We start from the raw sequence: 13,843 nt of genomic DNA, 5'->3' as shown, positions 1-13,843 counted from the left end.
GGGTTACCCTAATAAACCCACTGATGCCTGATGGAGGGGAAAGGAACTGGTTGGAATAACGTGTTCCTTCCACGTGCTATACGTCCAACCAGGGAAACTCCCCCCTGTCAGGTGTAAAGGAGCAACTTGAACACTCAGGCATGAAGGAAGCATGAGTTCAAGTCCGTTTCTCTCCCCTTGTCCCCCATATATGGGGACTAGGTTGCTCTCCCCTTGTCCCCCATATATGGGGACTAGGTTGGTGGAGGGTGTGTAGAGCCCAGGATCACATTAGATGATTGACACAGGGGTGAAAAATGGGTTACAAAATCGTGGGATAAAAAAACCCTGATGTAAATGTCAGCCATGGCATGCTGTGTGACCTTCATGTGTTTGTCGTTCTGGTTTCATGCTGTGTGACCTTGTTGTTTGTCCTCCTGGTTTCCAGACCAACGAGGTGGCTCCGTCTCAGGACCAGTCCCTCCCACGCCACCCCACCCCCGTGGAGCAGCCCCCCAGGAGGGAGGAGCCCCCCAGGAGGGAACCGCCGGTTGTTCCCAGATATCCAGACCAGAGATACCCGTCCCAGCCCGAGATCCGCTACCCCGTCACTCCCGCACGCCGCCCAAACCAGCCGCCACCGGTACCGGCTAAGCCGGCCGGGCACGTCCACACCTCAGGACCCGGGGTGAGTATCTGATAATCGGATCGGACGACGAGTCACATGAAAGGTTTCTCTAGGGAACCTTTAACCATGAAGGCTGAAGTAATTCATTTAAAATGTCTCAGGGTGGCGCGGACGGTTAGCTCAACCGTCTGGGGCACCTCGGCTGCCAAGCCAGCCGGACGGACGGACAGACAGACGGTCGGCGTGCCGCGGGTTCGACTCCCGATCCCTCTCAGTCTAACATGTCACATAAGATAATAGAGACGAGACATACTGTAGTAACTCAGTCTAACACGTCACATATTAAGGAAAGCCACACTCAGGAGCAGAGCCGACCTGAGTCACACCACAGCAAATCAGCCATTAAGGCTCTAGTCTACATGATGGACAATCCACTTCACAACAACTTTACAATCTTGGTAATCCAGCGACTGAAGTTGATGTAGCACAACCCATTGTTTTCTCATGGTATTACTGGAACTGTAATAGCAGCATTCCTCCCAAGATGGCGCCCACGTCCATTGAGCTAAATGGACGCGGGTGCGTTGTCTGGTGAGGGATGCACACAGCACACTGTCTCTGTGTGATTAGAAGCAACAGTGTTCACAAGGTCTGACATCAGATCAGTGACCTGAAAAGTCTCATCTGATTGAAACAAAACACAAGGGCTTTCTGATGGCCATTATAACCACAATGTCCCTGACTCACCATTGGCTTCAGTGTCATATTTTGTATTGATAATATGATATGTTGTGAATTATTTTGTTTAGTTTGTGTTGGTATTTATGTACTGATGTCAAGCGATGACGCTGTAATAAGTTATAAAGGGGTTGGGTTATATAAGCTTTTTATTTCTCCCTACTCCTTTCCGAACATATAAAAGTTAAATATATTGCACTTATTTAAATTCTTTGACTTTTTTATCATGTTCGGAATAATTCATTCATTCATTCATTCATTCATTCATTCATTCATTCATTCATTCCATAACCGCATCATCACGTGTCAACCAAAAAATGCCATGAAATGATGTTAAAAAGACAACACTATATCTGTAGCAAGAGTTAAGGACCATGAAAAGTGTCTCTCTTGTACAAATGAAATGTGTCTCTGCTTCTTATCGCAGCTCCATCTGATCGCCCTGAACGCGCCTCAAGGCGGTAACATGCGGGGCATCCGCGGGGCGGACTTCCTCTGCTTCCAGCAGGCCCGCGCCATCGGCCTGAAGGGGACCTTCAGGGCCTTCCTGTCCTCCAAGCTCCAGGACCTCTACAGCATCGTCCGCAAGTCAGACAGAGACAGTCTGCCCATCCTAAACCTCAAGGTAAAGTACAGTTACTACAGTACCACCGATTATAGAGTTTATCAAGTCAGACAGAGACGGTCTTCCCATCGTAAACCTCAAGGTAAGTACAGTTACTACCACCTGGGAGGTTTGTGCACGATTTATTAATAATAATAATAAAGCTTTATTTGTATAGCACCTTTCATGACATGAAATGCTGCTCAAAGTGTTTTACAGAGCAATGGAGATAGAAAAAATAAATAAAAGCAAGGCATATAAAAACATTAAAAATAATAGCAGTAATGCAATACAGTGAGGACATGAATAACAAAAAATAAATAAAGATCAATTAAAAGCAATGGTGTAGAAGTGGGTCTTGAGCTGAGCTTTAAAAAATGTCTACAGAGGCTGCCGGGCGAAGGTACAGTGGGAGTTTGTTCCACGCCGTCGGCCCCTAGAAGCAAAAAGCTGATTCACCGTATTTTTTTTGTTGCCATATTGGATTATAGAGTTTATTGCGTATGTTAATAGGATGATTACTGTGGTGATTGTGCCGTGATGTCTGTCAAAGCCTGATTTATGTTTTCGCTTGTGCTCTTCCGTGAGAACAGTATATTTACTATTATTTAGTGAAGCTACTGTGTTCCCCTGTTCATACTAAACAATGATGAGAACAGTATTCACTATTATTTAGTGAAGCTACTGTGTTCTCCTGTTCATACTAAACAATGATGAGAACAGTATTCACTATTATTTAGTGAAGCTACTGTGTTCCCCTATTCATAATAAACAATGATGAGAACAGTATTCACTATTATTTAGTGAAGCTACTGTGTTCTCCTATTCATACTAAACAATGATGAGAACAGTATATTTACTATTATTTAGTGAAGCTACTGTGTTCTCCTATTCATAATAAACAATGATGAGAACAGTATTCACTATTATTTAGTGAAGCTACTGTGTTCTATTCATAATAAACAATGATGAGAACAGTATATTTACTATTATATAGTGAAGCTACTGTGTTCCCCTGTCCATACTAAACAATGATGAGAACAGCATATTTACTATTATTTAGTGAAGCTACTGTGTTCCCCTGTTCATACTAAACAATGATGAGAACAGTATATTTACTATTATTTAGTGAAGCTACTGTGTTCCCCTATTCATAATAAACAATGATGAGAACAGCATATTTACTATTATTTAGTGAAGCTACTGTGTTCTCCTATTCATAATAAACAATGATGAGAACAGTATATTTACTATTATTTAGTGAAGCTACTGTGTTCTCCTATTCATACTAAACAATGATGAGAACAGTATATTTACTATTATATAGTGAAGCTACTGTGTTCTCCTATTCATAATAAACAATGATGAGAACAGTATTCACTATTATTTAGTGAAGCTACTGTGTTCTCCTATTCATAATAAACAATGATGAGAACAGTATTCACTATTATTTAGTGAAGCTACTGTGTTCTCCTGTTCATACTAAACAATGATGATAACAGTATATTTACTATTATTTAGTGAAGCTACTGTGTTCCCCTGTTCATAATAAACAATGATGAGAACAGCATATTTACTATTATATAGTGAAGCTACTGTGTTCCCCTATCCATAATAAACAATGATGAGAACAGTATATTTACTATTATATAGTGAAGCTACTGTGTTCCCCTATTCATAATAAACAATGATGAGAACAGTATATTTACTATTATATAGTGAAGCTACTGTGTTCTCCTATTCATACTAAACAATGATGAGAACAGTATTCACTATTATTTAGTGAAGCTACTGTGTTCTCCTATTCATAATAAACAATGATGAGAACAGTATTCACTATTATTTAGTGAAGCTACTGTGTTCTCCTATTCATACTAAACAATGATGAGAACAGTATATTTACTATTATTTAGTGAAGCTACTGTGTTCTCCTATTCATACTAAACAATGATGAGAACAGTATATTTACTATTATATAGTGAAGCTACTGTGTTCTCCTATTCATAATAAACAATGATGAGAACAGTATTCACTATTATTTAGTGAAGCTACTGTGTTCTCCTATTCATAATAAACAATGATGAGAACAGTATTCACTATTATATAGTGAAGGTACTGTGTTCTCCTGTTCATAATAAACAATGATGAGAACAGTATATTCACTATTATTTAGTGAAGCTACTGTGTTCCCCTGTCCATACTAAACAATGCTGAGAACAGTATATTTACTATTATTTAGTGAAGCTACTGTGTTCTCCTGTTCATACTAAACAATGATGAGAACAGTATATTTACTATTATTTAGTGAAGCTACTATGTTCCCCTGTTCATAATAAACAATGATGAGAACAGTATATTTACTATTATATAGTGAAGCTACTGTGTTCTCCTGTTCATACTAAACAATGATGAGAACAGTATATTCACTATTATTTAGTGAAGCTACTGTGTTCCCCTGTCCATACTAAACAATGATGAGAACAGTATATTTACTATTATTTAGTGAAGCTACTGTGTTCCCCTGTTCATACTAAACAATGATGAGAACAGTATTCACTATTATTTAGTGAAGCTACTGTGTTCTCCTATTCATACTAAACAATGATGAGAACAGTATTCACTATTATTTAGTGAAGCTACTGTGTTCCCCTATTCATACTAAACAATGATGAGAACAGTATATTCACTATTATTTAGTGAAGCTACTGTGTTCCCCTGTTCATACTAAACAATGATGAGAACAGTATATTCACTATTATTTAGTGAAGCTACTGTGTTCTCCTGTTCATACTAAACAATGATGAGAACATTATATTTACTATTATTTAGTGAATCTACTGTGTTCTCCTGTCCATACTAAACAATGCTGTTCTTCTCCGTCCAGGACCAAACACTGTTCAGCAGCTGGGACGCGGTCTTCAGTGAGAACGGAGGCAGAATGAACGATAATACACCGATCTACTCCTTTGATGGTCGGGATATCCTCAGGGACAGTGCATGGTAGGTTCCTTGATTGATTGATTGAAATATTTATTAACAGTTTGCAGAATTATACAGTACATTTCAAGCACAAACTCAATACAAAGACTGTTAACTGTGAGTGGACGACCCAATTAAGCATTAAACTTGTTTACAACAGGGTCCACATTGTTCAATTCATCAAAACATTCAGAGACGTACAAATAGACACTTCTATATAGTTAAAGAACAGAACAGGAATTCATCATATAGGAAGCAAAAAGGGAAAAGATACATATACATATCCTCAGGGACAGTGCATGGTAGGTTCCTCTGGGCATACAACGTTATGTTGGTATGTTGGGTAGAATTTATTCACTTATAGCTATAACATCTCACATATTTGCCCTGCCCTGCAGGGTATTCTAATCTGTCCTGTCTGCGTGTATGTCTGTCTGTCTGTGAACAAAATGTCTTAAATGTATGTGTTGTTTTTTCATCAGTTGGTTGCCCTGCAGGGATTATTAAGGTTTCGGTCCATAAGGTCAAGTGGCAACAAGGTCGCAATTAATGTTAAAAATCTAAATTGAGTACGGATTGATTGGTCAGACATTTGGCTTTGACTTTCATAACATGTACAGAAAGGCTGTACCGATGGGTTGATTACAGGCAGACGCTCTTAAACAGAGCGACAACACACAAGTTAATCACACATACTGTACATAGATTGCATACAGTACTATCCAAATAATATACTGTATGTATACTAGGAATACCAGGTACAATTTACAATTTACAATTTAGGCATTTAGCAGACGCTCTTAATCCAGAGCGATTTACATTAAGCAAGAACAAAAAGCATGGGGAATACATCACATAAAAACATTTATCATGAAACATGCGTAAGCTAAGAAAGTAACAGTGGAATATCTATAATGAAACTATACATATAAGCTATACATCTATACTACTATGATATACATTATGTACTATGACGTGCTATGACTATATACAATGCACTTATGCAGGTAGAATAGGAACCTAGCATCTGGACTCTTCGGTTGAAAAGGTCAAGGTCACAGATTACATAATCCGATGTGTGAGTGGAACTGGAAGAGAGATTATTTTTTTTACACCTACATACAATGTTCCCTTTCTGTGTGTTAGTTAGTTCTAGTCATTTTTACTAGTTGACTAGTTGCCTAGTTTACTAGTCGACTAGTTGATTAAATACCTATTATTTTTGGAAATAAATATTTGTACATTTGTGACTATTCTAGTAACTATACTACTAACTATAATCTACCTGATCTTGATAATAATAATAATAAAACTTTATTTGTATAGCACCTTTCATGACATGAAATGCAGCTCAAAGTGCTTTACAGAAAAATGGAGAATAAAAGAAAAGCAAGGCAACGACATTAAAAACAAGCAGTAATGAGGACATGAATAACAAAAATAAAAGATCAATTAAAAGCAATGTTGTAGAAGTGGGTCTTGAGCTGAGCTTTAAAAATGTCTACAGAGGCTGCCTGACGAAGGTACAGTGGGAGTTTGTTCCATGCCGACGGCCCGTAGAAGCAAAAAGCTGCTTCCCCGTATTTTTTTAGTTGCCATTTTTTTTGGCAAAGCGAGCAGGCCAGCAGTGGAAGACCTTAGGGGGCGGTTTGGGACATATTTAGGCCTACTGGTCAACTAGTACCAACATGGTGGTGGTACTGGTCGACTATAGTAAACTAGTCGACTAGTTGACTTAATGCCCTAGTGTGAGTCTACCAAGTCTTTCCATGCAATCATTCAGGATGGAGCCAATATCGAGGACACAGTGGCACAGTTGGTAGTGCTGTCGCCTCACAGCTAGAAGGTCCTGCGTTCGATTCCCACTGGGGACGCTGTGGGCACTGGCGGCGTGTTACCTCCTCTGCGTCATCAGTGCCCATACCCGAAGGCGGGGGTTGGCGAAAGGGCCTTTCTGTGTGGAGTTTGCATGTTCTCCCCGTGTCCCCTAGGGTAGGTACCCTCACAAAAACATGCAGTAATCCTGGTCTCTAAACTGCCTCCCCCTGGCCAGCCGGGGCGCCTGATGGAGGGGAAAGGAACTGGACGGAATAACGTGTCCCTTCCACGCGCTACGTCCGGCCGGGGAAATTCCCCCGTCAGGTGAAAAGAAGCAGCTTGGACTCCTCATGCATAGAAGGAGGCATGAGGTCAGTCCGCTGCCCTCCCAGGTTGGCAGAGGAAGTGTAGCGCCCAGGATTACATTAGATAATTGACACTGGGTGAAAAGAAAACTGGGTTACAAAATCGTGGGATAAAAAAGAAAGAAAAAAGGATGGATGGATGGATCCAATATAATGAAACAAGACACACTGACTACACACTGCAGGATCTGGCATTACTCTGACTCTGTGTCTGTCTGTCTTGTCTCCAGGCCAGAGAAGATGGTCTGGCACGGGTCGAGCAACAAGGGCCACCGGCAGACGGACAACTACTGTGAGACGTGGCGGGCCGGGGACCGGGCCGTGACGGGCCTGGCCTCGTCGCTGCAGAGCGGACAGCTCCTCCAGCAGAGCTCCAGCAGCTGCTCGGCCTCCTACATCGTCCTCTGTGTGGAGAACAGCTTCATCACGCACTCCAAATGATTAAACAACCGTCCATGATCGGGGCCATCGATTCGTTTCTTTGTTGGTTTGTTTTTGCGGTCCAAGTGAAAACACATTTCAAGATGTCCAAGCAAGCAAAGGCAGACACAAGTGTGTTATTTTTTATTTTTTTGTCTTTGATAATTTGGGAGGCGGCCTTTTTTTTCCGACAGCATTCTAGCCGACGGGGCAACGATCCGATCCGCAGCGGGGGGGGGGGACATTCGCTGCGATGCGAAAAAGCGATGGTCCGACATGCGCTGCTCCCGTGCTTGCGGTTATAGGGTTAGGTTAGGATTGAGGTTTCGGATCAATATGCTGTCGGGAAAAAAGACCTGCACCCGATAATTTTCCCTATAAATAAACCCCTCCTCCTCCTCCGCTCCGTGAAAGCGTTCCAATGAACTGGACTCTTGGACAGAGACGCTTCCTTTTGCAGTCCGTCTGCTCGACTGCTCCTTCTGCAGTCTGTCTGCTCGACTGCTCCTTCCTTCCATCAATGCCAAAGAGATGGAAGGTGTTGGCCTCTTTTCTCGGGGGGGGGGGGGGGCATTGGCACATATTTTATACAAGGGGGTGGAACAAAAAGAAGAGAAGCTATAACTGCGCTTTCAAAATTGTTTTTATTTCTTTTTGTTTGTTTTTATTCTGTATATTATATGTTTGTTGTCCGTGTACATTTTTTGTTTTTGTTTTATGATTGTTTTCTGTATTGTTATCAATGTTTGAATGGTTTTCAGATTTTTGGTTTATATTCATCCACAGTAGCGTTTTTATTTTATTTTACTTTAGCTATTGATGATTTGTGTACATTTCCACATTAAGGTTTTGTTTTCATTTAATAATTTGTGGGTTACTATAATATGGGATAAAAAAAACAAACAAGCTTTTAAAGACTATTTTTAAAAATAAAAGAGAGAATAGATATTTATTTTGAAATGAAGTTATGTAAGAACGTAATAATTAATTGGGAGGGGGGGTAAAAATGCCCTCATTCACATACTGTAGTATGGGGGGGGGGGGTAGGGGGGTTCACATACTGTAGTAATATACAGTAAGCAACACGGAACGTTTGATACATTTCAAAGGAGCTGCTGATCAGATCTGCTTGATTACACTTCCTGAAAGGATTCCTCTTTTTCATTTTATTTTTTTTTAATATAAAAAAAATAAGTAAACGTTTATATAACGAACTGTTGTTATTGTACATGTACTGAATTATGCTACAAAATGTGTAAATGTGACTCTGATTTCCCTCAAGTGCATTCAGGCTCAGCACACGATGCCTTCTTTAGTAACTTTAATCACACCAGTGATGGTATTTTGGACTCTTTAATTACATCCCACATTCATTCAAGGTGCTAGAAGATGCAATATTCCTTGCAATTTGAAATTGAGCTTTTTTTTTCTCTTTTATTTAATTGAAACCAGAGTAATCTATAGTAAGAGAGTAATGAGACACTCCCGTTTGACTCTCATTGTAAAGGTCATTATACACACTGGCGAATTAGCGACGCGATGCGAATAAGCGATCTGAAAATGCGAAATATTGCATGTTGCAGTTCGCCTGCAGCGAATCTCTGCAAAATGCGACACCAGAGCGAACAAATAAAGAGCGAAAACGGTCACATTTTTGCACATTCGCACATTCGCCACTGATGTGGAAGCTTGCATGGACTTCAATTGTTTTTTTTTTAAATGCGAATTATTCGCACGAATATATCGCGTCGCCAATTCGCCAGTGTGTAATGACCTTAACAGTGGAATGCAGGAAGTGCTCATTCTATCTCAATGGAATAGTTCCAGCCATAGGAGCAATGTTTGGAACTATATCGCCCCATAGGCACCCACTTTGTCTCAATGGAATAGTTCCAGCCATAGGAGCAATGTTTGGAACTATCGCCCCATAGGCACCCACTTTGTCTCAATGGAATAGTTCCAGCCATAGGAGCAATGTTTGGAACTATCGCCCCATAGGCACCCACTTTGTCTCAATGGAATAGTTCCAGCCATAGGAGCAATGTTTGGAACTATCGCCCCATAGGCACCCACTTTGTCTCAATGGAATAGTTCCAGCCATAGGAGCAATGTTTGGAACTATCGCCCCATAGGCACCCACTTTGTCTCAATGGAATAGTTCCAGCCATAGGAGCAATGTTTGGAACTATCGCCCCATAGGCACCCACTTTGTCTCAATGGAATAGTTCCAGCCATAGGAGCAATGTTTGGAACTATCGCCCCATAGGCACCCACTTAGTCTCAATGGAATAGTTCCAGCCATAGGAGCAATGTTTGGAACTATCGCCCCATAGGCACCCACTTTGTCTCAATGGAATAGTTCCAGCCATAGGAGCAATGTTTGGAACTATCGCCCCATAGGCACCCACTTTGTCTCAATGGAATAGTTCCAGCCATAGGAGCAATGTTTGGAACTATCGCCCATAAGGCACCCACTTTGTCTCAATGGAATAGTTCCAGCCATAGGAGCAATGTTTGGAACTATCGCCCCATAGGCACCCACTTTGTCTCAATGGAATAGTTCCAGCCATAGGAGCAATGTTTTGAACTATCGCCCCATAGGCACCCACTTTGTCTCAATGGAATAGTTCCAGCCATAGGAGCAATGTTTGGAACTATCGCCCCATAGGCACCCCGCTTTGTCTCAATGGAATAGTTCCAGCCAATAGGAGCAATGTTTGGAACTATCGCCCCATAGGCACCCACTTTGTCTCAATGGAATAGTTCCAGCCATAGGAGCAATGTTTGGAACTATATCGCCCCATAGGCACCCACTTTGTCTCAATGGAATAGTTCCAGCCATAGGAGCAATGTTTGGAACTATCGCCCCATAGGCACCCACTCTGTCTCAATGGAATAGTTCCAGCCATAGGAGCAATGTTTGGAACTATCGCCCCATAGGCACCCACTCTGTCTCAATGGAATAGTTCCAGCCATAGGAGCAATGTTTGGAACTATCGCCCCATAGGCACCCACTCTGTCTCAATGGAATAGTTCCAGCCATAGGAGCAATGTTTGGAACTATCGCCCCATAGGCACCCACTTTGCGGCGAGTGTCACCACTCTCTTACTAGATTACTCTGATTGAAACTTACTGTACATTTATCTTTTCTTTCTTCCTTTCTTTCTTTTTTTTTTACCAACAAATGTGTTTTTATAAAAAACCTATCGGTGGGTATAGGATAGAAGATGAGTGAGTGTGCTGTTGAGGTGTTTGCGATGTGGAAACCCCACCAGACGTATGTTAAAATATGCAAACCGGTGACGTGCTATACTAGAATTCGTTTTGAATTTCAGAGACAAACTGGGGCTCTAGAGCTACTGATGTCTTGACTGAACCGACCTCTGGGTTAAAAACCATTTCCATAATAACGTAACGTGTGCTGTACCGTTCATTTTCTTCCCCAGGCACTGAATAAATACTTATTTTCCATCCATGACGATGAAGATACACATTGGTCAAAAAATTTGAACAGATCTTTTTTTTTTTACAATCTAAAGAAGCTGTTTTGTTTTGTGTTATAGTTTTATTGCTATTATTTAACCCATTTTGGACGGTTTTCTTGGAAAAACCCATGTTTCTATGTCAGCGGTTCTCACAGGGTTAAAACCCATGTTTCTATGTCAGCGGTGCTCACAGGGTTAAAACCCATGTTTCTATGTCAGTGGTGCTCAACCAGAATTATCTGTATTTGGCCACCGACCCCCCCCATCTGAAAATATGTTGTTTCAGTGACCTCCCAGAAGCAAAGATTTGAGTTAAAAACATTCGCTCTCAAAGAATATATTCAAAGATTTGCGACACATTTTCACGATTTTTCAAAAATAGACCTACAAGACCTACAAGCTCATAGCGCGGCACCGAGTGCCGCGCTATGAGCTGGAGTAGGTCTGCTATTTTTCAACAGCTTAAAGCATAACACAATGCTTAAAACACCAAAAGGGGTTCCCGTAACAAAATAAATGATCTGCTGAGGAGGAGACATGTCATTTTGGAACTATAGTCTCACCTTCAGTCCTTTTCATTCCCATGCAGCAACCCTGGGTTTATGGCCTGCGTCTGGCAGCCTTGACACCGCCTCGGCCTCTCGACACAAATCACGTTGTCTTCCGTGGAAAATGAAGGATGCTGAAGGTGCCCCGCGCGTTCATCTATGATCCCTGTACTGTACTATCAGCCTCGGTAACAATTTAACCCATTTAGGTCTTCAAAATCCTGACAGTTTTCTGAAAAGCCTCATGTAAAAAATATATGTAATATGCCTCCATCTGAAAATAATATGTTGTTCCAGGGACCAACCCCTCCCCAGAAGCAAAGATTTGAGTTAAAATGTTCACTCTGTAATAACATATATTCAAAGATTTGAGGCATATTTTCACGTAAAAAAAAAAGAAAAGGAAAAAGGCAGATCTACAAGTTAATTCGGCGCGGCACTCGGTGCTTTTAGATCTGCTATTTGTTCAATAGCTAAAGTATAATGCTTTAAACACCAAAAGGGGTTCCCGCCCATAATGAGTTAAGCCTGATTTATACACTTCACAACAGAACTCCGAGCTCATGTTGTTGCTATTCTTGTTTGCAAGTATATAGAATATTATATCCGGGTTCTTGCATGAGGGTTAATAAAAACAACACATTATGGGTATTTATGTATTTATAATCTCCCAGCTATAGGGTGCAGTCAGACCCAGACGATATAATCGATATCAAACCACATGCAGGTTTAACGGGAGCAAATAAGCTTTGAGATGAATCGTATATTACAGTTTGAGCGTCGGTGCCGTTTCCAGACAGTAACACGAGAGGATTGATGTCCCTTCATGACTATACCAGTACAGTACCAGGACTTTAATGCATTTGGACCTGAGGAGACCTGTATCTGCCAGTCTACCTGTGTGTGAAGAGTGCAAACTGAGTGTGAAGAGTGGAGTGGTTAAGTAATCCATTTGCAGGTGTGGGGTTGCCATGGCAATCAATTGGCAGAGGCAGAGGCTGGAAATTGCACAGGTGAGGGGATTTAGGCTGATTATAGGCCCACTGGCAGAGCCACACATGAAAACGACTGACACAGAAACATGTGTTTTTTTTCCAGAAAACTGTCAGGAATTAGAAGGCATTTGTAGGATCACGATTCTACAAATGCCTTCTACTTCCTGACAGTTTTCTGGAGAAAAAAAACCCCATGTTTCTGTGTCAGTCGTTTTCAAACATTTTCATGTCAAAGACCCCCCAAAACTAGATGTATTTGTCCGTCGATCGACCCCCATCTGAAAACATGTTGTTCTGCAGGGACCGCTGAAACAATATAGATCTACAAGCTTGTAGAGCTTGTAGATCTGCTATTTTTCAATAGCTAAAGTATAACCTAATGCTTAAAACACCAACAGGGAAAATGGGTTAATGCATTGGGTATAGATTTAAAAAGGTGACAATGAAAGGAGAACTGAATTAGGTCACCATTCATTGGCAATGCTTTAAGAAATCCCCTTAATATATAAATCTCTGCTTTTAAGTCAGAAACTGGTTTAACTTTTTATAGATTGAACTTGATAAGGAAGATTAATTTAATGTATTCCAAGTTGGCCCAATTAGTCCTTTTTAAATTATGTTCCACTTATACAAAAATGTGATATTGCAATATTTTATTATATATATATTTTTACCTTGATTTGGCTGTATGTGTACAGTACGTGACATTAACATGTGCCATACTTATCTATCCAGTCTAGTGGCCTTGAGGTCTTGACTTTAATTGGGAGGTCAGAGTTCAATCCCTGGCCAAGTCACACAACTATGAAAAATAGCACCCAATGCATCCTTAATTGCACTTGGCATCAAGCCATTTCCATTTCCGCATTTCCGCAATTTCCATTTCCATTTCCAACTATTAATGGCAGCTGGGTTTCATCATTCAAATAAAATAGAATTCTGTCCGTTTAGCTATAAAATTATGTCAGGGAATAGGGATACACAGTATATGTCTTTCATTTGCATTGCATCTCCCCTCTTTTATTTTCGTTCGAGTAATAGTACAACTCTAATAGTATTACTTATAATAATGTAATTAAAGATAACTTCATTCAGATTTATTTATTTTTATTTCATTTTCCAGATTTTTTTTTCTTCTTTATTTTAGATTTTCATTGGTGGGCCAGTCATAATGGTCCCGCGGGCCTGATGTGGCCCGCGGGCCTGAGGTTGAGTATCACTAGTGTCATGTCCAGGGTGTGCACATCCTAGTGTCATGTCCAGGGGGTGCACTTGTACATCAA

The 13,843-nt window shown here is 40.7% G+C and overlaps 1 protein-coding gene across 2 annotated transcripts in view; it reads left to right on the top strand.

The window, feature by feature from the left end:
* col18a1a (collagen type XVIII alpha 1 chain a) overlaps positions 1–11,005 on the top strand; it is a 161,992-nt gene extending 150,987 nt beyond the window's left edge. For both annotated transcript variants that reach the window (XM_080786204.1, XM_080786203.1), the window contains 4 exons: positions 428–667; positions 1,773–1,970; positions 4,834–4,949; positions 7,342–11,005. In XM_080786204.1, coding sequence (XP_080642330.1) covers positions 428–667; positions 1,773–1,970; positions 4,834–4,949; positions 7,342–7,552 — 765 coding nt within the window. In that variant the 3' untranslated portion in view covers positions 7,553–11,005. The remainder of the gene's footprint in view (positions 1–427; positions 668–1,772; positions 1,971–4,833; positions 4,950–7,341) is intronic.
* Positions 11,006–13,843: the final 2,838 nt, after the last annotated feature.

The sequence above is a fragment of the Protomyctophum bolini genome, assembly GCF_963924005.1.
Source record: "Protomyctophum bolini genome assembly, chromosome: 16".
Taxonomy (NCBI): domain Eukaryota; kingdom Metazoa; phylum Chordata; class Actinopteri; order Myctophiformes; family Myctophidae; genus Protomyctophum; species Protomyctophum bolini.
The sequence above is the reverse complement of the archived record's forward strand: the minus strand, read 5'-3'. Positions and strand labels throughout refer to the sequence as shown.